The sequence below is a fragment of the Apus apus genome, chromosome Z (genome assembly GCF_020740795.1).
Source record: "Apus apus isolate bApuApu2 chromosome Z, bApuApu2.pri.cur, whole genome shotgun sequence".
Classification (NCBI taxonomy): domain Eukaryota; kingdom Metazoa; phylum Chordata; class Aves; order Apodiformes; family Apodidae; genus Apus; species Apus apus.
The window spans coordinates 10,141,461-10,167,575 of record NC_067312.1 but is presented as its reverse complement, the minus strand read 5'-3'; the positions used below and the strand labels follow the sequence as shown (position 1 = coordinate 10,167,575).

The 26,115-nt window shown below is 49.3% G+C and overlaps 1 protein-coding gene across 4 annotated transcripts in view; it reads right to left on the bottom strand.

The window, feature by feature from the left end:
• The window catches only part of CNTFR (ciliary neurotrophic factor receptor), a 210,737-nt gene that overhangs the window by 138,925 nt on the left and 45,697 nt on the right, over nucleotides 1-26,115 (bottom strand). For 3 of the 4 annotated variants that reach the window (XM_051642018.1, XM_051642022.1, XM_051642019.1), the window contains exon 2: nucleotides 17,967-18,071. In XM_051642018.1, coding sequence (XP_051497978.1) covers nucleotides 17,967-18,071 — 105 coding nt within the window. Of the gene's footprint in view, nucleotides 1-17,966; nucleotides 18,072-18,876; nucleotides 18,902-26,115 lie in introns of those variants that run through there. The other variant, XM_051642021.1, reaches the window with a different exon arrangement.

Below are 26,115 nucleotides of genomic sequence, written 5' to 3'. Positions count from 1 at the left end.
ACCTCTGCTAGCAGGAGCTAGTAGGGCCTGAGAATCTCAGGCAACTAATGCCAAACAAAAAAACAGAGTAAATATTGAAGTTAATCAGAAAAATAAAAATGAGAGTGGTAGGAGGACCCTGCAACACACTAGCTCCTTTCTGCCACTGGAAGCACCATCTTAAAACAATCCAACATAGCCCAGCCATCACACAAACCGCCAGCTGCAACCATAGAATTATAGAATCATTCAGGTTGGACCTTAAAGATCACCAAGTTCCAACCCCCCAGCCATGAGCAGGGATCCCCACCACTAGATGAGGTTGCACAAAACCTCGTCCAACCTAGTCTTAAAAACCTTGAGGGATAGGCATCAACAACCTCCCTGGGCAAACCATTCCAGTTCCTCAGCTTCTGGTGTGGTTCACCACACCAGCTTCTCTTCTCAGTGTCATTCTGCAAGGCTTAAGCACATCTTCCAATAAGAGTCACACAAAAGGATCTGCTTAAGATGATGGAAACAACAACAGAAAAAAAAACCAAACAACCCAAGAATATAAACCCTTTCCTCAACTGAAACCCTGGCCAGAAGGACATAGCTGACCCACAAAACCTAAACAGCAACACATGAGCTGATGGTCATGCTCACTGTACACTATAGACTCAGCATGTCTTTACTTCACCTTGCAGCCATGATGGAGTCTCTTTGTCTTCTCACCCTGGACTGTACAAAAGAAGTTTACAGAAAAAGACAAACACATCACAGTCACCACCCTGAGCCTGCTCTACTGACCACAGTTCAAATTATGCCAAATACAGATCTTTCCCGAGCAGGGCAAGAAGAGTCAAAACAGCACAAAAGTGTAAGTCAGACCATGAAGAAGAGAAATGAGCAGACAAAAAGACCAACCAAAACAGCCATTCTCTTAGGATGTGCTTCATGAGATGGCTTTGACAACTGATATTTTATTTCAACGCCAAGGATTGTCTCTTATCGAGTCAGCTCGGGATAGTCCTGCCCTGGTGCCACATCTATTGCATTGCACCAGTTTGAGCTATAGCAGCCCCCAAAGCAATCCTCTGGGAGCCTCCCAAATTTGTCCTGAGCCCACAGGACAAATATCCCATAGTGCCATCTTGGGACCACCCCATCCAGCTCTACCACTTCCAAGGAGGCGACCCACCATCTTGGGGCTAGCAAAGTCACCCGAATCTGTTTTCAACACCAAACAAGCACAAAAAATATCCCTTATTGTAGCAGAACAGAGGGTTAAAGTCCCAATTACAGAATTGGAAACACAGTTACCCAAGAGAAAAATAAACCAATAACAAGAAAAAACCAAAAACACAATTCCAGATTATATTTAACACTCAAATTCCTCCTTAATTGCTCCAGTGTCTCAGCCAGCTTGCAGGGGAGGAGTGGGGACTGGCAAATTAGCTCCCCCCAGGGCTGCTTCCCCTGGGGAGCTTTCCCAATTTACATTCCCATTGTGTTCTTTAATTAGTACATTCCTACAGCTTTTCTGAGAGTCCCAACACTTCCAGGGCTGTGACAGTACTTTATAAATAATAAGACAGAGTGAATATTCACTGTACTCTACTTCGCTCCTCCCAGTGTCCCGGTTGGTGGCTGGCAGCTTTCACAAGGACCACACACGGTCTAGAGCAGCCCACCACCACCAGCCCCAGAGGTGGCCTTTGGTGGGGACCTCAATAATATTCTTTCTGATGCTTCTTCCCACCTTGCGAGCCTCTTAGTTGGGGTCCTGCTTCCCAGATGGGCCTCCTCCAGAAATTTAGGCTTGATGGCATCCCCATGATGTGGTTCCCATGCTGGTGAGAAGGGCAGGGGAGAACACCTGTAGCCCTTTGGCTGTCCAGCGGCTGGGCAAGACACAGGCATCACTGGTTCAGCCAGGCTTTGTGACTCGGGCTCTATCCAGATCATCCCAACCCCAGCATCACCGAGCAATACCAGCAAGCATGTGGTGTGCTGCTCCTCCACACCAGGACCTGGGCAATACCCTCCAGCCTACGATTTCTGGCAATTGGGGATGCATGAACTACTTCCTCGGAAACAAAAAACAGGGAGAAAATGTAGTCAGTCTGAAGCACATCAGCCAGCCCTTGCAAAAATGGGGGCCAGGCAGAGCCCAGGACCCCTCACCACCCAAAGCAGTCGGAGAGCCTCCACCACTTTAAGCCATGCAACAGTTTCACCCAAATAACCCTAAAAACCAAAAGGGAAACAAACAAACAAAACAACCAAGAGAAAACTGAAGGGAAGACAACCCAGTGCTGCCATGCGTCAGAGGCTGCAACCTAACATTTTCCCAAGTCTCATTAGGGATGATTTATGAAGGCTGACACCGTGGTTAACCTCTGACCATGTCCCCACTGCCTGCAGGGCATTTCACAGTCTGCCTGGGACAGTCCAGCAGAAATGTGTGTGTGCGTATGATTGAGTTTTTATCTCCCCTGTTAGCACAATTAGGTGCTTTGAAGGAGATCCATTGGATCATCTTACCTGCAGCCACCTGGCCATTTCACCCGCCCTCACTTCTGGGATGAGCCCTGTAGGCACCATGTGCCTGCACACACGCACAGCACCGCTTGGCACAGGAGACAGGCATTAATAACTTGCTGTTTGCAACCCCATCTGGTTCTGACATGTCCATTATTCAAAGGCATTTGGCAAAGACCTTGGTCAACTCATTTGCAGAGTCTGGGTCAGTTCACAAGCTCATGAATTCCCAAACTATTCACTGGTCATGCCTGTAGCCAAGCTGTGAATAGGTTTTTGGCCGATTTGAAAGGAGCTAGTGTTTTCCGAAAACACCTGCCTTCGGAGGCTGCAAAAGCCTGTATATTTCCATTCCTGTTTAAGATGCATATCTAGTTCTCCCAGAGGTGGGAATAAGATGAAAACTAGTTTTGTCTGCAATTACAGCTACTAAGGCACCCCCCCACCTTCTTAGCAATCTCATGGGAGATCAAGTGACATTGAGGGCCCCTGAGCCAGGGATGCAAGTCTCACTCACCTTTCCCTGCCCATCCAGAGATGGAAACTGGGAGGAGCAGAAGCAGCTCCTGGTCCAGGACCACCCTCAGTCCCTCTTCCCAGTCACTCTCATCCCACTTACTATGGGGTGAAAGGGTGCAACCAGCTGCCTTCTCTTCCAGCCAAGCCTCAGCCCCAGAGCAATCTCCCAGGAGTGCAGGCACCAGCAGCCTCGGAGCGTGCTCCTGGTCCTGCAGCTTCCCTATCAAGGTAACACACCAGCCAAGTGTCAAGGGAGATCTGGAAAAAACACACTCAGCACCTTTATTTCCAACTAACTCACATCATGCTTTCCTCTCTCTTCACCCACTTGGAGCTGTGGCACATTGCAAAGCACAGCCTATTCAGGTTTGCCATCATGCACATGCAAAGATGCAGCAAGTTTTTTCTCTCCTGCCCTGCAGCCCAGGCTCTGCTCTCCTCCTCCCCAGCCTCCTCACTTGGTGCAAAAACCACTGGTCTGCTCAGCCAGTGGGTAACCCATCCCCATGGCAAACGGCAGCCCACAGGGCTCTCCGAGATCAGGCGGCATCGCACACCCGCTCAGAGAAGGAGAGGGAGGCGCAGGCGGGGGAATACGAGATGGGGTTTGCTGGGAGACAGCTCTGTGCTTTTGGCAGGACTCGAGGGCATTTGTTTTGAAGCTGTGTTTACATGCCTTTGATCAGACGTGTTTAACTTTTCTGGTGCGTGACAGCAGCAAAACAAGTTTGATACAAGGACAATGAAACACATTGTGCGCCTGTACGTGTAAACGCTGTAACAAGGATGGCACATCAGTAACTCAAACTGGGGGTGGTGAGGGGGACACAAAGAGAGGGAGATGCATCATTGTGATGCCAAAGAGTTAAATACATTTTAAAAATGAGCACTTATCCAGCAACAACAGCTCAATCTCAGCTGCTGCAGTTGGCCAAGTGGAATCTGCAAGCAAAATTCCCTCCAACATCATCGGGAGCTTTTCCTTATCAGCTAAACAGGGCAGGAGCACCACGGCTTGCTCACAGCAGCACCACAGGTGTAGAGCAGCCCACACCTTTTCCAGCCCCTGAGGTTTAACAGCAACTCTCAAAGTCAATGCCATTTGTTTAGAAATGCTGGTACATGACCGGAGAGCAAAAAAGAAAGACAGCTTTCCGAGGTGCTCCTAAAATAGTTGCTCCCAAATGTTACGGCACACCTGGCACAATTATTAAGGACGTACTTGCATATGTTTAGACCAACTGGACCACTAAACACTCTACAGTCATTTCAAGCCTCGTAAGGCAAAAAAAAGCTCTCTCACAGCACGCCAGGGAAATGCAGAGCACTGCAAGCATCCTTTCTGCACAGGAGGATGACAGGAAAGCCACACGCACGGCTGTAATCAGGGGGACGTTTCTAGGTGCTGCAATGCAAACAGCCACACGTGGAACTGCTAACACAGTCCCTGGCATGGGGCAAAGCACAGACCCCTGGCTGCTCCCATGGAATGGTTTGGATGAAATTATCCTCTTTTGGACATTAATGAAAATGTGGAGTAGTGTGGATGCTCCAGCCTTGCTAGAGAGCAAACCCAACCATGTTTAATTTACTAGTGCAAATGCCAGCAGAGAGACTTTATGATACAGTCCCACGCTGACCATGCTTCAAGATGAGAGATGCCACCACCTCTCTGTGCTTAGCACAGCAAATGAGTGAAGCACGTTGGCACAAGAGGTTTCCTAATGGCACACCACCTCACTACACAACCTGTCAAGCTGATGTGGGCCTAAGCAGTGGATCTTAGCTGGCAATAGAGGGGGAAGTGAATACTCAGCTGTGATAAATATTTAACGTGCTTTTAGTCCTGAAGAAGTGTAGCACTGAGGCCATCATCCTGTAAGTGAAAACCAAGGCTGATTAATGGGGGAATGTACTCCCATTTATGGGAGGTTAGGATCAATCCCAATTCTCAGCTATTTGTTGAATCTTTAATGCTCTTTTTCAAGAGCAGAGTTCCTTGGTGAAGGGCAGCATCCCAATAAGGCTGCTTTAACGGCATGGATGTTAAGGGGGTATAAATAGAAGCCCCCTGTGAAAAATAATCCAGAAGATGAAAAAGGAAGATTTCATGTGGTCACTGCATTTGTCTGGCTTGGAAAAAAAACATATTTGAGATCTTCTCTCTCTTTTGGAAGACTGGTTTACTTCTTTCCAAACTTGTGCTGTCCTCTCAGAGCTGACCCCATGGTTACTCCCCAGACCATCCTCTCTGCTGGACTAAAGACAACCTGCTGCTTTGGGGGGCAGAGAAAGCTGGTATCAGCCCAATAGCTGTATTTAATCTTTCCACATCCTTAACTCCACCTAAAAAGGTCTCCACCTTCTTCCACACCAAAGCCCTCTTCTCAGACTCACATTTCACCATCTCACGCTCTATTTCTTCCCTCTCTGAGCAAGGTGGACCCTCACCGACTTCCATATCACCAGCCCAGACAAATCCCCTGCCTCTTCAGCTACACCAGCATCAATCATGCTCACTCTCATGCTCTCAAGCACCCTACTTCACTTCTCCTTTCTCCAGAGCACCCAGGGTTAACTGACAGCATGCACTTCCCAGTGGTCCATCAAGAAGACCATCTGTCTTTGTACATTTTGGGTCCTCCATCACATCACCTTCCTGTATTCCCCTGCTCCTATGCTTGCTTCCCCTGAGAAATTCCCTTTTGCTTTTCTCTGCCTCATCACTTGGCAGAAACAACCTTTGCTGCCTGCAAACAAAACCATCCCTGCACATTTCTGCTCACTAGCCATCCCTCCCTTGCCGGCAAGCAGCAGAGAAACAACACCACAGACACAAGCCTTGTAATGAAGATAAAGAGCCACATATTCCTGCCACCCCTCTCCATCTGCCCGCGCCTTTCCGGCTCCATTATGCCTTGTGTTGCTTCTGGTCTCTGAAGCTAAACATCAGATCCTTCCCAGCCGTGCTGTTCCCGTCACCCAGATGCTGCCCTAGGGACAAAGAGGCCAGTGGAAGCACAAAAGGGAGGGCACAAGAAATGAGCCAGGAAAGGTGACAGCAAGAGGTAGCAGTGGAGGGAGTGCATTCATGGCCAGGGAGTTCAAAGATACTGGAGCCAAGCACAGGTTCCCATGCAGGAGTGGGGCTGATGCATCCCTGCTGAGCTGCTCTGGCTCCATCAAACTATCAGCTGGAACAGTCAGTTGCCTGAGCCAAGAAAGAGCACTGGCTTCTTCCTGAGGTGACAACAACTAGGATAGGAATGAAGAGTCAACCCCCGGACAGAAACCTAGAGTCCCCGGGCTGCCAAAGCCTTTCCTTTCATGTCCATCATGCAGAGGGACCAACCTTCAAGACCCTTCCTCTCCATCCATCTGCTGAGACAGTCCTTACAGGGCACCCCCCAAAAATGAGACTGACCCAAAAGCAGGCAGCGTGGCTGGAGAAGCTTCCTCCAGGGCTGCGAGTGCAGAGGCTTGAAGACAGAGGCAGAGGGCTGCACCCCCCCCCACCACACACTCTCCCTTCCTATTCCCACCCCCCAGGCTGGACCACTCCTCACTGACCATACACCAGGATCAATCATCACCTCTCCCTGGCAAACCACCTTCACCATAATTGTCCCCCTCATCCACCACTGTAACATGGGAGTAAAGATACCAGGCTAAGCCTTCGCTGCAGATTAAACTGCAGATGGCCCTCAGTAACAACACAAGTGCCAGGTATCTGTCCTCGCCCAGTAACAGGCCTCAAGCATGCTTCCTGTGTTGCTGTAAGACTTTCAGAGAGATGCTATGAGACAACCTCTGCCCAACCTTAGCAAGCTGTCCCAGGTCCTCCTCGAGCTCCTAGTAAAAAGCAAGGAGGTGGAAGTATTCTGCTGTGCCTCTGGAAGCTGGCAGAGACAGAAGCTGCTATGAAACCAGGGGAAAGAGCAGCAGAGGTGCAGCTGCTTTCTGAGGGGGACAGCATTACACCTGATGCCTGAACATACCCACTGCCCAGCAGCACAGACACATTCCCTGCATGACGATGCCAAGCAGAGGAAGGATGCTCCCAGCCCAGAAAAGGCACAACCAAGCCCTATTCTGCAGCCAAACTGCCCAGGTGCTCTGGCTTCTCACGCCAAGCCAGGAGACCCTTTGGCAGAGCCACACACTTGGGAAGACGATGGCCTGTGCAAGTGTTAGAAACAGGGCTGCTTTTGTTCACAGGCCGCTGGCAGCGGTGCTGTGCACCCTGCATCCTCCCCCAGTCAGGAACAAGCTCCAAGAAAGGAAATTACACGAGCCAGAAGGTTTGATGGAATGAGCCCATTGGGCAGCTTGAAGATAGCTATTAATGGAGAGCTTTCTCTAATTGCTTTTGTATAATCTGGGGCTGCTAGGCGGAACTGGGTAATAAATGAAATCCAATTACATTTTCTCTCAGTATTTATTTTATTAAGTAGAATTCATCAGCTGATGAAGGGCCCCTCGAGGTAATGGCTCACGACCTAGTATAAGGCACTTTTTTTATTATTATTTTCCCCAACTCGAGGAAGTAGATAATTTGGTACCCCAGTAAACACAGAGTGCTCCCCCTGCATGGTGACAAGAGTGATGAAAGCAGAGACACGGAGGGGATCCTGCAGGATGCCAGCACCCACACTGGCCTTCAAAGTGGGATCCCTACTCTGACTGCTGGAGTCCTAATGAGCACAACGGGTGATTGAACCGCAGCTTCAGAGTGCCAGCCAAAACGGAGATGGATCTGCAGCACACAGCTTGCATGGTGTGCTCCAGAGGGATGCAGCAGGGATCAGTCTCAGTCCATGCCTGCTCCCCTGGAAGTTACAGATTTTGTGCTGGCATTGCTTCCCTGAGATGGATCTGCACTGCATGGGGGGCACAGACTTCAGGCTCAGTACAGGACTATGACTGAAGAGGCTACAAACACCCACAGCCCTGTGCTCCAGCACATCCCTAAGGTCCAGCCTCATATTTCTCTGCAACAGGGCACCTCAACAACCACCATTTGCTGGTGGTTTGAGACCCAGTTGTTGGCGGTAAATACCCAGTTCCTTCCATGAATACTGCACAGCGGGGCTACCAAAATGATTAGTTTTGCACAGAAGTGCCCATGCCACTGCTGGCAGGGTGGTGTCAGCTGGCAAGGCACAACAGGGATGTCCAATGCTGGCAATGCTGCAAGGGACTTTTCTGCCCTGTGGCACTGTTGGAGCTCAGATCCCTGGTCCAGGCACATAGTCCTCTCTTTGGGATGCAGAAAGCAGCAAAACCCAGCGGGGTTGGGATGGTTTGTTTTGAGTGCATCCACTCAAGTTTCAGCCAGCAGCCCCACGGAGCACACGTGACCATGATGGCAGAAGCCCCTTCCTCCTCTTCGCCCCCCACAAAAAAAGCAGTAATGGGGCTGGGATTTGCTAGGCAATCATGGGATCCAGCCCAGGATCAGTGCTCATGTGTTGTAGGCCACAGTAAGGATTCCTTCAGTGTGAATAGGCAGGATACCTTGGGGATCTTGCATTTGGCTGCTGGGCTTTTCACCACCCCTCTTCCCATCCAGATATTGACTGATGTTCACCCCTCACTCCCAAACCCAGCACAGACAGCAGTGGCTCGACCAGCTTTCACTGCCATCTTGTCATACAAGCAATTTATCACCCACCAGTGAGTGCTCGTTACAAACAACTCCAGTGTCCACTAATTAATGGGAAATACTTAGAGAGGAATATACACAGGCACAAATCTGTCTGAGCAGTTTCCTATGACATCTACCATGGTCATATCCACGTGCTGCAACAGGGAGCGCAGGCTCTGGGAGCCACAGCAGAGGTAGCAAGCAGCAGCCAGGCTCAAAACCAAGAAGAATCCATACTACAGAGGAAAAAAAACACAAAACCCAAACCAAAAAATAACCCCAAACCAAACAAACCAACCTTGGAGGTGACACAGTAGCATGGTTTTATTCCTGAATTACTACAAAGTGGCTCAGTTTAAGGGATCAAAAAAGTGGTGATTATTCAAGAACGGGGGACAAGCAGGCCATGTCCCAGCTGCTGAAGCTTTGGAGAGAAAGTTACTCCATAGAACACCTCCAAAGGGCTTGCACACTCTTTTGCTGCAGAAACAGCTAATGCTTTAGCAAACCCTGCATGGGGGGATGAGCTGTTGTTGCCCACAATGCCCTCCCCCCAAGCCTTGCATGTGTCCTTTAAGGCAGGATAAGCCCAGTCTCACGGTCTGGCAACAAACACAGAGGTGTGAAAGCTGCCCCTCTGTAGCCTTACATGTCCCAGCCCTCATCTCAGCAGTGTGGAAGGTCTCCTCACCTGTGGCCAACCCTTCACAATGCCGGGTGAACTAAAAATAAATGAAGTACAGGTTTGCAGCCAGTCAGTGCCGGGTTTAAGTGCCACATTTGGCTGCTCCACTGCAGAAGCCAGGCACAGAGGGTGAGGAGAAGGGTTTCAGAGGGATCTGGCTTTTTGATTTGGGAAGAAAACCTAAAACAGGTTTGAAAGGAGATCTAAACATCGTGTCAAAACCCAGTGCTTGATCTTTCTCACAAGTGGGCTTTCGCTCTCTTCTGCGGAGGCTATTTGCCAAGCACAACACAGAAACACAAGCTATTCCCGTTGATCCAGAACTATTTTTCACCCGATAAGCCCTTCATGTGAAATCTTTTTGCCCAGTCCTGCTGCACGAGAAGCTACCTGCTCATGGCAGCCCAGGATTTATGCTCATATGAGCATTTGTGACTAACAGACAGGCTAGATTCATAGTGAAATGCACCATCAATAAATCAGTCAATCACTTCTGCCCTCAGCATAAGGCTGAAGTCTCAAGTAACTACTCAGCACTTTGTCAACCTTTACTCCAGCAAAGTCTGGGTAAGAGACCTCAGGATTTAGCCTATTGATTGCTTACTATTGTTTGTGATGCCTTGCATGCGTTAGATATGCTCCCTTCAAGCAAGATTAAATACCTGGCTTATGGCATTGAGATTCAAGGGAAATTATCTTTCATAAGCACAGGAAGAGACAAGTCAGATTGCCTTGTGAAACAGTCCATCGTGGTGCAAGGGTGACCTGAACCCCCTCCATCTTGCTGCCAGGGGAGGTGGCACATGGCCATGCTGATTCTCCCTTGGGCTAGTGTAGCAAGCCCCACGGCTCTAGCACATTTCTGCTAGTTAAATGCAATTTTGGCTGTGACTCCAGAGCCTCCACAGCTCTCAGCTCCTCTGGTAGCGCTTTGTTGCAAGAACAATAGAGTGACAGCTCCCTGGCAGCATCGAGTAGCATCCCCAGCTCAAAGGCAGCCTTAATACCTCCGCCAATCTCGAGCCTTTCAGTTTTTACATTCGTTTGAAGTTAAGCTGATCCAGCTTGGGTGAGTGGGCGCAGACGGAGTCGCTCAACCAAAGCCAAGGCATGTCACAGCTGGGCTGCTGCAGACGTCGGGCAGAGAAGCAGATGCTCCTGCACTCAGGGACCAGAGTGTGTCCCTCACCCACCACCATCTATAGTGAATGTATTAACATAGATGGACGTAAATGACCACCCTGTCAGCCCAAAGGACAAGCCTGGGACACTTCCTCCCCCTCGACAACCATAAAGCAAGGAAATACAGCAGCAATTTGCAAGGCAGAAAACCTCTTATTAACCCTATGAATGCTGCTCTCCCACCCCAGCATCTCCCTCCCTCTACCAAGGAGGTAGAAAAATTGATACCACTAGCCTTCAGCCTCCAGATCCAAGACTAACGTCCAAATGAAGCCAGGAGATGACCTGACTGTCCCCACAGCACATAGGCAGAGCACTCAAAATGAAGCTGAGAAAACAAGACTACAAATAACTTTCCCATGGGAGTCCTGGTGCTTCAGGGATTTGCTCAGAGTGGCCCTGACTCCAGCACTGTGGTGCTGTGGTTGGGATGACAACAAGACCTCAGCCAGCCCAAGCCAAGAGTCTGCTGCTTCCCATCTCTGGAAAGCTGGATCTGTTTGCTCTGTATGGTACAGGTCACTTCAGGGTTTCACTGATTGCTAGTGTGGAGACAAGCACAAGGACATCACCACCTCCCCAGACAGCCCCACCATGGACTGAACATAGCTAGGGATGAAGAGTGCTTAAGTGTAAGAAAAAGCCTCACTTTCTAAAGATGCTCCTCCCTGCTGACACCACCCAGCCTACAGGGAAAAACCTTCAGCAATTAAATCCCTGCAATTTACCCAACAAAAGGTAACCTGCAGAAGCACTTAGAAACTTTGTGAGGTGGGGACGAAAGAAAAAAAAAAAAGGATTTCCAGCATCCAAACTCAGACCACCAGTTGCTCTCCTGACCCCAGAGCATACCTATGCAGCAGAGATGGCTTCCTAGCTTGCACCCATGCATCTCTCTGAAGGCAAGCTGATTTCCGACATATATCCTACCTCCCACCTTACTTTACTACTTCTGCCTGGTGTCCAGCCTGTCATATTCCTCTGGGTACTTTTCCTGTCTTTTACAGCTCTGCCTGCTGTCACTCACATAACCTTGCCTATTTGGTGATTTGTGGCGATGAAGTGTCACTGTGGGGAAAAAATACAGCATCGCAGCAACATATAAATCTCTGATCCATTAATTGTGCTGGCCCTTATGTGCATGCCCCTCTTTTTCAATATAAAGTGCAACAATTTAGGGCCAGAGGAAGAAAAAACAGCTTACTGATGAGTCACCCTCCTTAGGGGCTTTAACAAATGGTGTGTGCTGCAAATTGCCCTAGAGACATGGTGCCTCAGTGGAGGCTTCCTTGTGCTATCCAGAGCTTAAAAAGAGTCATCCTAAAAGGAAAAATAATACAACAGACATTGCTAAGTGATGCCATCAGTGCTGCAGTCTCCTTGCCCTACGAACAGCCTCACTGATGGCTGAGCAAACACAACCCTGGGAGCACTATGACCATGGAAGTGATATAGGTGTGTGCAGCTGGGCCTCTCACTCCTCTTACCACCCAGATGTAGGATCCTGCCCCTCTCAGTTGCTGCTGAACATCACCTCCAGTAGCTCCCCACCAGTACCCCCACCCTTTGGGTGTTAGGGGCAGCCACAAAGAGGCAGATCTGCACTTCTCCCCTGCTCCATCTGTTCCAGTGGGTCCCCACTTTACACAGCCATATTGCCCACCTCTGTGCTGACAGCAGTTCCCTCAGGCTCAGAGCCAGGACCCAGTGGAGCAGCTGCCACCCCAGGTAAACACACTCCATTTATGTCCCTTCAGTCCCCAGTTCCACTGCACAGAGGATTGGGCATCCACCACTGTGGTCCTCCAGAAGCCAGGAGTCCCACAGCAGCCATGGGCCCATCCAAAATGTTTCTGGAAGGAGTACAGTCCCCTCTTGCTGCTATTTCTTTTAACTGGAATACACTGCATGCCTTCATTAGAGCCCTCATTTACTGAACTATCATCTCAGTCACACTGCAGTTCAGCATCCCAGGCCAGCTGTATAAAGCTACCTCCAGCACTCCTGCTGCCACTCTCCCAAGCCACAGCTCCCAGCAGAAAGTCCAGTCTCCTACACCCACAGTCTGCAGCACGTTGGGGTCTCAACCACCACACAGCACAGCAGGAAGCTGCACATTAAAGCTTTCTCCTGACACTGACATCTTTCTTGACATCTATGGCACACCTGAGCAGCTAAGCAACACTCCTGTGAATATAAACAAGTGGGGGAAAGTGCATTCACTAGACAGATAGCCTGGGGAAGTGTCAGCACCCGCTGAAAGCCCATATGTGGTTTTGTAACAAAGGTATTTGCTTCCTGTCTTGCCCACTCGTCAGAGGAATATATGAGCAGAGCTAAGCAGCACCCTGGAGACAGACTAAAGCCAAGTGGAGAGCAAGGGATGCTCGGCACACTCTGCAGGAGCCAGGCAGATGAACACATTATCAACACCCTTGGGAAGAGAAATCACCTTTCTCCCAGGCTTGGAATGGCACACAGCCAGAAGCCATCAGGAAACTATCCTACACCTGATCAAGAAGACCTGTTAAAAACCTTAAAAAGTAAGGTTTTGTTTTCCAAAGCTGCCCATGTACAACTCCTTTACTCCTGGCAGCCGCAATCCACAGAAACTTGGAAAAAAAGCACTTTCTTGTGAAATCTCCAGCCCACTGCCATGGTTTAGTGGAGGGCTTGGGCACAGGGACACCCAGCATGGGTCCTGGCAGGCATGAGCCCCTTACAAGCCAGCTGACTGCCACAGCAGCAAAAGGACCAACAGTACACTGGGCTGCAGAAGCAACAGCACAGCCAGCACTTGTTAGACCACCTGGAGACACAGCTCCTGAATTTGGGAGCCCAAATATGAGATGTGTGTTGATTAATGTGTGAGATGTGTGTGTGATTGATGTGTGGAGAAAATGCAGTGGTGGCCATTGAGATGGCCAGGAGAGCTGTTGAAGAGATTGAACCAGGCTTTTTGCAGGACACATAGCAAGAAGCTGAGTGACAGTGCACAGTACTTGATAGAAAAGGTTCCCACTAGAAGCAAGGAGAAATTTTTCCCAACCTCAAGAGCCCACTGGCACTGGAACAGTGTCCCAAACAGCCCAGGCTCTTTCCATATGTAGGGGCTTTCAGGAGCAGGCTGGATAAAGCCCTGAACAACTACATCCAGTCTTCAGTTTCCTGCTCAGTGTAGAGTTTCTGCTGGACTTGACATCTCTAAGGTCCCTTCCAAACTGGACAGGTTTGCAAGTCTGTTGTGAAACACTGTGGCTGCAATCTTAAATCAGGCCACTGCTTCCCAGGATCATAACTGGGGGAAAACCAGCACAGCACCTTTAGCAACAATACTCAAAGTCAGGCAAAATGAATCCTCTTCTCCCGCTCTCAGTTTCATGACTGTTGTGACAGAGCAATGCACGGAAGGAGAAGCAGCACAACTCTACCACAGACACTCCTTCACGCCAGGAACTGAACCTGAAGTTGGTTGCCTACTTCACCCTACCCTTTACACCTTACCCTCAAAAATCATATGCTCACAGAAGATACATGTGCACATACACAGCAAGAACTGTGCTAACTTTGCCTGAGAAACCACTCCAACATGCAGTTTGCATGTCCTTGATAGCATTTGATGAAGGAGGAAAGCACATGAGGCTCAACATGCCAGTGGACACAGCTTGCTGCTTGGGAGAGTTTAGGGTGAACAGCAGGAAAAACTTCTTTGCTGGAAGGTGGTACAGCAGGTACACCAGGAGATGGGATTGTCCATGCTTAAGCTGTGAACACTCGGCTAAATAAGCCACATTGATCTAATGTAGTGTTGGTGGCAGTTCTGTTCTGGAGACCTCTGGGTCTGTGAACACATAAGAACAAGATGATAGATCACTGGTCAGACCTTGTCTTGGTGACTGACTCTGTGGGCACCTACAAGGCCCATCAGCCACTTCAGTGTTCCCATCTAAAAAGCAGGTCCCTACTCAGAGGAAAGACAAAGCCCCCCTAGAAGCAGTTCCACTGTGGAACGCTCAAAAACTGCATAACCGGGTGACAGCAGCAGCGCTTTGGCAAGACATCTGTTGTTCATCTATAAATAGAGATCAACTGTGTGTCCTTATCGCAGGGCTTTGATGCGTTTGGGGAGAGTATTTTTCTTCCCCCTTCGCTGTCGAGTCCCAGGCAGCTCAGATAATGGGCCTGGATCAATCCAGCTCAAGTATTACTGAACTTCCTACCACCGTGGCAGCACGCCAGCCTGAAATCGGACAAGAGAACATGTGCCTGTTCAGAGCCAACCACGAGAAGCAGGCAGAAAATTGCTTTAGACTTAAAAAAAAATAATAATAAAAAAATCAGGTGCTTTTTGCAGATTTGTAGATCAATCTACAATGTATTTTAGAGGTTTAAGAAAGTCAATAGAAACAAGATATATCATTGCTGCACAAGAACCCAAGAAGTTGTATTTCTGTTTATGCTGCTACCAGCACTCTGACCACAGGTTCATTTATTTTACTGCTGCTCTCTGCTGTGGTCCCACATCCCTACTTCTCCAGCAGCAAAATCAAGGGAAGGAGTTCCTTCCACTGCTGCAGTTCACCAGCCCACTGGTTTTGCCAGGACAACTTACCCCTGCTTGGGGTCTGAAATATCCTCAAAGTGTCACCACTGCACCTCGTGCCTTGCTTGCAGCAAGAGGACACAGGGACTGCTAGCAGTAGCCAGGATGACCTCCCACAAACTGAAACTCATTTCCTCAGCTCTCCATCCATGTGGGCTCAGCACAGAAGACCACTAAAGTCTCCTGGGATGCTCCAGGCCACACTGAGACAATCTGTTGGGATTCATTGCTCAGCCTGGTGTCACTGCAGAACTCCACAAGGCAGGAGCCTGCCTTCTGCAAACTCATCCCCAGGGATGTGACAAGCAGTTCCCCTCCTGCAAGCATGTCTGCCATGTACCCACCATACCTCTTGCACCATTGTGGCATTATTCAGAGAAGCATTAGGCAGGGACACACTCCTGAGCTCTCTGCCCTCTCAGCTCCACCACAGAGCACTACAAAGCATATTCAGAATTTTTCTCTCTTTTTTTATTACTACTAAGTAAGCCACATGACATGCCTTATCAAATCAGACCTAAATCATGTCTGTCTGCCCCTCCCTAGATCCCATGTAATGTGTCAGCCATTAAAAATGCAATTAGCCTGCATTTACAAATCTGTCAGAGGCTCTTGCCAGCCAGCCATTGCTCACAGAGAGGACCACTTGCCGCTCTCCACTGGAGCCTAGACTAACAAGCCACCAGGAAACAGATCCCACGGAAACCTGCCACATCCATTTCCCACAAAAAGCACCTCCTGACTCCCACCCTCTGCTTCAAAGGGGAAAGGGTAACATGTATATCTGCACTGGAAGGAGCTGTCTATGGGACTGTGATGAGCAGGCAAACCTCTGTGCTATATAGAATTCCCAGCTCCAGCCACCCTCCTTTCCCAAAGCCCATCTGGGCACAGAACAGGTCAGGCTGCAATGGGGCAAGTAGAAACTGCCTTTCTGCCCTTCCTACAAAGCTAAAATATGTGCAAACACCTGCCACACACAGCACATGATCCCTCTGGGAGCAAACCTAGGTGAGGAAGCCCACGGACATGACGGAGGGCAAGGACCAGCAGCTGGGTCACCAAGGCTGGCAGGTGGGACAGCCTACTGCTGCTCCCCTCTCCACCCCATTCCCAGCCCTCTGACATGCTTGAGGTTCCCCAGCAGCACATCAGCTGGACTGGGGTTTTATTCCTCTTCTGCCACATACAAAAGCAGGCACCAAAGCCTGCTACCCCCCATTCAGCAAAGCCAAGGAAGAAACAAGCAGCATTAACCATTAGCATGTGTGTACGGAGACCCCTCATAAACTCTTTCTCCCTTGCTCTGGGCCGCTAAATCCAATTCAGCAGCTCTCAGAGCTTGTACCGAAGCTGTGACACATTTGTCAGATCCCTGACTAGACCCATGGCTAATTTTACAATGCTAATTTATCTCACCATATTATACTGCTTTCATTTCATCCCCCCAGATCCCATTACTGCCAGCATACCTTGTAACCAGTGTGTAACACTAATTGGTGTTATTAGCGACGTACCCTCTTCGACCTGCTCTATTTGCAGAGCTGCAAGGAGTCCCGTGGGTGGGTTGGTCCACACTGAGGATGGGGAGGGAGAGAGTCCTTACTCCACGCCACTCCACAGATACCACCCCCAGACACTGCTAAGGGCAGGGTCTTGCTGCTTGCAGAGCATCCTGCATGTCCAGACCCCAGCCTGCTCCCCACTGCTCCACCAGGTGCTCTCCACCCCTGCACCCTTAACCTTGAGATTTTAATCTCAGAGCCCTCTTTCAGTCTCACACAGAGATAATACTTCTGTCCTTGCCTGCAGCTCAGAGGACAGAGGACTCTGCTAATTCAGGGTGAGAGGGGCTGCAGATAACCCCTGTGAAGCACAGTGCTGGGGGAGAACACAAGGGAGCTGCACAGGGAAAATTCATTACACTTTCTGCTATTTTGGCCAAGTTTCTCCCCTTCAGTGTAAGTTATGGCTTTTCCAAGATCAACGTAATTAAATCCATGCAGTTTTAGCTAAGTGGGAGGCTGCGCTAGTAAAACAATAACAATTCCCACTTAAGATGTCCTTGCCTGGCATTTAGAGACTTGTTAAATTTTAATTCATCATTTTAATTTCTCAAGCACAGCACCAGCAAGTACCAGCCTCCCCAGGATGGCAGGGTCTGTGTCACCATATGGGGCAGCCCCATCCACAGGCCCCTTCCCTACTCCACCAGGGTCCCCATGGCTTCAAGAAGATGACCCCAAACCTCTCCTCAGGAAATGCGGGGTTATCACACCCTGACAACAAAGCACACAAGCAACAGTCTCAGAGGTGAGACAATACCTTGCCCATGGCTGGTGATGGTGGTGGTCTCCAAAGGGGATGCAGCTTTTTACACAGAGGAGATGCCAAATAAATTAATCACTCTTGTGATGCTGGATCACTGTGTGATGCTGGGGGACCCCTACCTGCTCCAAAGTATCTCAGCCACCACAGGACTTCTAACCCATTTAGACCCAAGCTGCTAGAAGTGCTTTCAAGTGGGTGGACTCTTTATGGAGAAGCTTCTCACGTGCTGTCCCTGACACATGCATTTTCCAAGCTGTTTATCCAAACATGGCCCTCTACAACCTAAATAACCACTGCCAGCATCCACCTTCTTTGCACAGCAGCTGTGAAGCTGCTCAAACACCAAAGCCAGAGGTGCAGCCTTTTGCCACACTTTCAATAAACATCACTTCAGCCAAAAGACACATGGGCTGCAGCTCCACCACAGCCAGGTGGCTCAGAGCACACCAACTGAGGATAACCCAGGTAATCCACCTCTTTAATCCACCTCTTACCTCTCCACTGGTCTGGAGTCCTTGGGGCGTCCCCAATTTCTCATCAACGTCTGGGGGATTCTTCTGGCAGCTTGACCAATCCTCGCAGCTCAGATCAAGGATTTTCTTCAACAGAACAGAAGAAGCAATCTGTCAGGTTACCAGGTGGAGCTCTGCCATTTATTTAGGTACAGAAAACAACAGAGGGAGGGGGACATCTGTTTCCCAGCCCCGACAACTGGGGGTGACTGGTGTAAACAGGAAGCTAGTTTAGATGAAGAGCCCTCCCTCACAAGCATCACAGTGCAGCCTCAAAGCAAGCATTTGCTTAATTATTTCGATTTAGAGACATGAAAGACAAGAGGGGGGGGGGAAAATATACAGCAGCTTGGGGCATCTCTGATCCTCTTTAAAGACAGACAGCAATGGTCCCCAGCCAAAACAGCATAGCAACACTAAAACATCAGCAGGCACCAAGGCATTTGCCCACAAGGTCTTGCACTGCCTAGACCCTAATCCTGCAAAGCCTCATGCACGTGCTAAACTGCCCAGGGAGGGGCCAATCCGACTGAACCCGGGAGTGCGAAGAGGAAAGCACGCACATACAGCTTTGCAGCACGGGCACTGAGGACTGGAAACAAGAGAGAGACTTCCTGTGCTACATCTGACATGCTGTCTAGTGTAGATGGAGTCTGAAGCATTACTGTAACCAGTGGTGCCTTCAGTTTCACCAGCAAATAAGCTTTTTGGGTTACACAAACAAATTATCAGTCAAGATCTACGCTCATTATCTAGCTCTTGTGGCTGAGCTTGTCTTCCCCGCCCCACCCCCACCCTATTTTTTTTCTAAATGCTTTCAAGAGGGAAAAAAAAAAAAAAAAGTCTTATGGTTCTGCATTATTAAAAATGAAAAATAGAAGTCAAACTCCACCAGCAAGAGGAAAGTCTGGGAGTCGCTCTTGCAAAGACCCTTTCCCAAGGGTGACAGCAACTCCAAGCCTGGAACACCATGTGCTTTAATTAGCAGCTGATTCCAAGCCAATGAGCTTCACCAAAGCCCTCCCCAGGTCCCCATCCAAAGCCTGGGTGACTCAGCAGGAGTATGCTACAGAAACCCACAGTACAATTCCCCAGCCCACCCCCCACTCACCTACAAAACCTAAATAAATAAATAACAACCCCCCCCTGTCCCCCGTCCCCGTCCCCTGCCCCCCCCTTCCCCCCAAACTCTGCGGGGTGCCTGGTGGAGAAAAAACTTCATTTGCAAAGCACTGGGAAATAATTAAAAAGTTTTCCCAGAGCTTAAAAGGAGGGAAGCTGTTTGTCATGCCGGCAGCACATGGTGTGCTGCAATTTATCATGCTTGTCAGGTGTCAGCCACCGAGAAATTTAACTCCAGCTGCCCCGAGCCCAACACCCGCAACGCCCCATCACTCAAAACCCGCTCTGCCTGGCACCTTCCAGCTGACAAGTGACTGGCAAGGAGGGGAGAGGCCTCCTCCTCACCAAGCCCTACCCCCCACCTTGCTCTGCAATACCCACGCAACTTTTTAGCTGTACTGAATATCTTTTTTTACCCGCAGATGAACAGAGGCGATCAGGCTACAGCAAAGCAGTGAGGCTTGATTGTCACCATCTGGCAGGGACCTGCCTGGGCTGTCACTCCAGCTTGGCAGGGGTAGGGACAAGAGAGATGGGTTTAGTACTGAGCATCCCTCAGGAAGCTTTTTTCCGCCTCTTCTGCTTGAGTCATAAGGATATGGCTCTTGCAGGGACCTTGCACTATGCTGGGTACAAAGTGCAAAATCCTAGTGCCTTGGCTGAAAGGTGTCCCTGGAACCTGCTGACAGGGAAAGGACTGACATCCCCTACTACGTCTGTGTCCTGTCCTGATGGGATGAGCCATACCTGCCACAAGCCCAGCATTCCCCATGGAAGTCAAAGCATGGATTTGCTTTTTAAGAACTCCAACTTGAGGTTGAATTGGGCTTTTTTGGAGGAGCTCAGCATGCCCAAAGCAGATGCCAGCTGAAGGACCTGGCTCAGGGCTTGAGCTACCACTGAGCAAGTGGAAAGATCTGGGAGCTAGACTCCCCAAAACCAGGGACAGCCTTGACTGAAGGCAGTGAAGGCAGGCTGAGAGAGTTGGTAGTGTTCAGCCTGGAAAAGAGAAGGCTCTGGAGAGACCTTATAGCACCTTCCAGTCCCTGAAGGGGCAACAGGAAAGCTGGGGAAGGGCTTTTTACAACGGCATGAAGCAATAGGATGAGAGGGAATACTTACAAACTGAAACAGGGTAGATTTTTATGAGATATTAGGAGGAAATTCTATCCTTTGGGGATCCTTTGGGGATGGTGAGACACTGCCACAGGTTGCCCAGAGAAGTTGTGGTTGCCACACCCCTGGAAGTGTTCAACACCAGGTTGGATGGGCATGAAGCAGCCTGGTCTAGTGGAAGGTGTAGCAGGGGAACTAAATTAACTTTAAGGTCCTTTCCAACCTAAACCATTCTGTGATTCTACAACTACAGCTCAGGCAGGCTCATGTAAGGAGCAAATACCACCAGTCACAGAGCAGAGATGACACATGGGGCAGGTCCCTGCCAAAGAGCTTGCACCAGTCCCAAGCTCACCTCATCACTCAGGACTTGAGTTCCCAGCAGACACCTGCTTTATAGGGCCTGGCTTTGCAGCTGCCCAGTAATACTAACTTAGGCCATTTTGGTATCAACAGGGTGAGTTAGGAGGAACCTGCCAGTGTTGCAACGCAAAATCGCTGTTTAAAGAGATCCCTGCAAAACCCTAAAGGAAACCCAGCACCCATAGCATGCTGCATGTCCCACATGATCCACCTGCATGCTACAGCAAGGGTGAAGGGGTAACTGAACAACTTCTTGCAAAAAAAAAAACAAAACCAACCAAACAACAAAACCAAAAAAGCCAAACACACAGCATTTGCATAAAAAAAACAACAAATGGCAACTAAAGAAACCAAAAATGAACTTTCTCCCCAGAACAACCCAGTGCTACTTAGACCAGGGATCGATGAGTTTGACTTGTGCCAACAGAAGGGGCCCACGGTTTCCCAGCAGCAAGGCAACCTCTGCTAGAGCTGGGGTGTAGGTTTTGCACTCAAATGTGCTCAAAGCGGCGCGGTTCCTGCTGTGGGAGCAGCGCGGCCGCTGCCTCCCCACACACACTATATTTAATACACCCACACAGCAGCGTTGTTCTGAGGCTCACAACTTGGCACAGGGAAAGGGGATTTTCATGGTGTCAGCAACAAGCAGATCCCCGACACCTGGCTGAAAACCTTCCCCATAACTATCAGACCCAGGTCTCACAGCGCAAAAGTACTAGAGTTTCTTCAGCACAACTGCAAGAATTTTTTCTTTTTCTTCTTTTTTTTTTTTTTTAAGCTGTGGATAAACTAATGTCTTTTTCTCCCCCAAACAGCATTCTGAGAGCAGCTTAAAACCCTCTTTGCTAAAATTTTCCAAAAAAATTCAGCCGGAGGCAGAGACATGTGAAGTTTCAGTCCAAATGGTTAAAGGCTGGCATAGTTTCAAGCAACTGAAGACAGGGGCTTATAATCAGAAGTGTCAGGCAACCTTAATTATATTATTTCCTGAAGGAAATAGTTTTCCCTGCCTAAGTCCAGAAGTTATTAAAAAAAGTTGACCTCACTGGAACCAATCAAGATGGAGACAAGAAGCCTGTGATGGATTTTTAAGGCAGACAAGTTCGCATCTGTATTTTTGGAGGTCCAGGATTTTAGGACAGGTGTTCCTGGAGAAGCCTGGCCCTGTAACAGCCCCATGGCCAGGAGCCAGGATGCAGAGCCCACCCCATCCATCTTTCCCAAGCCTCCCGAGAAGGGGAACACATGAGCCCCATGCATCTACAGAGGATGCTTGCCTGTGCCCCGATTGATCGCCTCACCAACGCGAGCAAAGAAAAAACATCCGGCTGCTTTGAAGCTGTCAGGAGCACACAGGCTTTTTGTCCAGCTCTTCCCCTGCACCCATAAATAAAAGTGACAGCAACTTTATTTAGGACTTCTTCCAGTTAAGAGGGGATGGGGGAAAAGTGAAAAAAAAAAAAAAGAAATAAATGAAATGGTAGCTCAGCACAGGCACAGGGGAAGGATCCTGGAGGCACAGCTCAGGCTGTGCCACAGCAGCAGCCTGGGCTGGCATCAGCCCTCGCACTCCCGGAACCAACACCTCCTCATCCCCATCTGCACACCCTTCTCCTCCACCTCCTCAATCCCATCTGCACACCCTTCTCCTCCAGCCTTCCAAGGAAAGAAACCCTATCCCACATGCCCTTGTCTCTGGCTGTCCATCACCTCTCAGTGGCAGCCAAGAGGCCCAAGTGGCTGGAGGGAGTCAGAGGGAGAAAAACTGTTACTGTGTCTCCTTTCCTCCTGAAAGTGATTTCAAAACCCCAAATAATTCAAAGGAGAAAGTGACCTGCTCCCTGCACACGCAAAGCTTACACAGCAACAGCCCCAAAACACAGCTCAGCCCTATGCAGCTGGCCAGCATGGCTGAGCAGTGAGTGCAGCACCTCCACCAGCATCCAGTACCATGGGAGGTCTTGGCTCTTTTGGCTATAACCTCCGAGGAGTCTTTTGCAACTAAGGAAAGATCTAATTTCTATAACAAGCATGGAAAGAGACTCAAAAAAACAAGAGAGGAGGGGAAGGCTGCTCCATGAGAGGGCTGAGCACCCAACTTTGTTGGACCCAGGCAATGCCCTAGCATGGGGGAGCACAGCCAGGCTTTGACCATCCCAGGCTTGGTCACTGCCAGCTCCCTACAGTGTGTCCCAGCAGTGCAGCACCTCTGGCATTGAAAGGGTATTGCAACACATTGGAAACACGGGCTTTGTTTTCACTACTGCTGAGCTGGAGCTATGCCACAGGCAGGAATCCACTCCCCAACAGGGGCTGCAGGGCTCCCATCATCTGCACCATGCCTAAGAGTGAGACTGGAGTCACATCGTGCACCTTCACACACACAGAAACACACCAGAGCATGCATGTAGGAGGAGACACACCATCCCTGGGGATGGGCACCCACCCCTTCCAGAGAGGTCTAGGGTGGAAGCTGTGTGTAGCCCCCTGGGAAAGAGAGGCTGCAGGTGACCTCATGGGTTGCTTCCAACACTGCCCTCTCCGCTGCCGTGAGTCAGAGATTAACGACAGGCCATTTGTCAGCACTGGTGGCATCATTGCCAATCTCATTTCTGAGCAGACATCTGACCTTGCTTACATCCTCGAGACCCGTGTTACCGCACGGCTCAGGCAGCCTCCTGACAGCTCCCTGGGGACACAACGCAGGGCTGTGACACAGCCTGATCCTGACTCAGGATGCACCAGACAAACCTTTCAGCTGCAGGATGAGTGGTGTCTGTTCACAGGCTTGTCTCACCGCCCTACCCGTCTCCCAAGCACAGGCCTCGCTTGCTCAGCACTGGATTAGGTTACGCAGAAAGGAGACCAGCCCCAAAGAGGAGGGCTCAAGTAAAGCCATCCTTGCTTAAATCTAATAAGTAAAAAAGAAAAAAAAAAGCAAAAGCAAAAAAAAAAAGCAAAAGAAAAAAAAAAAAAGCACCCCGTGTCCCAGCCCCATGCTCTTCAGACAGCTGAAGGGTTCAATGTGCAGTACCAACTGCAGCACTCAGACCTTCTCCATAGAGCCAACCATGAAGCAGGCTTAATTTTAACCCAAATCTCACCCAGTGAGGTGTCCAGATAAAATCCAGACACATATCCACCCTGCATTTCTAGGCAGAGCTTGTATACCTGTATCCTGCAGAGGAGATGAGCTATGTGACAGGGTCCAGCAACGCTCTGCCCCAAACCAGACTGTGTGGTCATCATACAAGTCTACTAAGCAACTGTCACTTGGACACCACACACTACTCTGGTCCTCACAACTCAGAAACTGAGACTGCAAGAGGTCCAGGAGAAGGGGCACAAAACACCAAGACTTATCAGTTTGGGAAGAGGGGAAAGAAGGAGGAGGAGACAGGACCTCAGGCTAGACCAACTGTGTTGGCCAAACCATGATGTCCACACAGCTCCTTGCTAAATAGCAGGAAACAAATGGTTTCAAGAGAAGCTGGGAAAATTAAAGGAGAACAGGTATTCTGACAAATACCGGTCCTGATGCAAGTTTAGCCCCAACACAACCCCCAGACTTAGCCAGATGCTGGGAGGACTGCATCTCCACTGGGAAGGACAAGACACCTGGCAGGACAGCTCTTCATCTGCACTAAGTCAAGCCAGTCCTGGCTCCTGTGCTTCTCACAAGAAGGAATTAAAATTATGTGAGACTGGGAGAAGACACACTCAGTTAAGATGAAGAAATCAGTGCCATTAAACATAATTAGAATAATACTCCCAGAAAGCTTCATAAAAGGAGATACCATACGATTGAATGCTCTCCAGACCCTCATTTTACAGAGACCCAGAACACCAACTCAGACTTTCTTTTAACAGCCAACTCTCACAACTATGGGAAGGTTTTCTGATTTTGTTTTATGGTGGGTTTTGTGTTTGTTTTTCTTCCTGAGGAGTTTTTTGTGTTTGCAATTGAAACTACAATTCTTTCAGTTCCCAGGGGAAAAAAAAAAAAAAAAATCGTTTTTCATTAAGCTGAAGCAAATGGCATTTTTGCTTGTCAAAAAGAGTTGACAAAACTCTGACAGACCTGACTAGACATATAAATAAAAGATTTAAAACCTTCTGCTTCAGAGCTTAAGGAAAACCTGCTGCCAGTCCCACACCAGGACAAGCTCTCTCCTACGGGTCATGCTGCCCAGGGGCTGCCAGCACTATCCTGGAGCTGATGCCAGGAGGGAGGGCAGGCACCAGACACACTAGCCTGTTCATTCAAGTACAAAAATCAACAGCCTGTGTTATCCCTCTGCAGGCTGCTGTCTCTGAGGCTGGATCAGGCTGCCCCTGGCTCAACAAGCAAAAAGTCAGCTCTAGTGACAGAGAAGTGAGCGGCATTGATCCCCTCCCTCTCTTGCCACCATCCGTATCCAATAATGACATTGGCTGAGAAGCACTGGATGCTTTATTTCCTCAGCCACCCAAGCTGTGCACCAGCAGCCATCAGGTGCATCCGTCGTGTCAGCGACACAGCCTCAGACACTGTGACAAGACACAAAGCAATGTCAAAGCCCATTTCAAAATCCCTCCATCCTATTTCAGCTGGAGAGGCTTATCTGCATGGATTTATACTGTTTGCCCCAATATTTAGCTACTGAGCTGACTAATCTGTGTGCAAGAAAAACCCCAGTGGCTCAGTGGCTGAGCAATCTACATCATTCATCATTTAGATTAGCTATTGTCTTAATCCTCTTTAAACTACTGTATAATACATAAGGGAAAGGAGGTCCTATATGCTTGCAATATGCAGAAAAAAATCCAGGCTGAAGCTCAGAAACTTAGAAGCTAGAATGACAGATCCTACCAAGCCACAGAACAAAAAGGAAACCTGTTGCACACTCCCTGACAGCTGGTTTGACTTCCTGCTCTCTCCACCCCAGCAGCCTTTAATTATTTCCTAGCCAGCTTCCTAAAGCAACTTGTAGCCTCTCCACTCATCACAACCCCATTACGGAGACCCCAAGCTATGCCAGCCCATGCAGTATGATCTTGCTAAAGCTGCTGCCCCAAGGACAAGTACCTCTGCGCCACAGAAGCTGGAACATACCCAGCCAGCATCAGCCACATCTGTGCTGCTCTTGGAAAGTAAACAGCTCTGCCCAGCCCAGCTTTGGGCCCTGCCTTGCAATCAGGCAGGCTCAGGCCAAGGACTGAAGTTCGCTTTGCCACCCCGGATCACGCCGTGCATCGCTGCAGCACCCGGCAGGAGGGTGAACAAAGAACATGTTCCTTTATGGAAATAGAAGGAGTTTGGGGTGTGTGTGTGTGTGTGTACGCGCAACAAGGCAGTAAAAAATGAGGCTTTAGTTCGTTGCCTGCCAGAGCTGAGGGAGCTAATAAACAGACAGATGAGAGCTAAATTGTCTTCTGAACCTCTGTATCAGTATTCACATTACAGAGGCTGCTTCCAGCAATTCCAGCATATTAATAATAAATGCTACATAATTACAGCAGACTTGCTTTTGTCCTCTCTTCCTGTTTT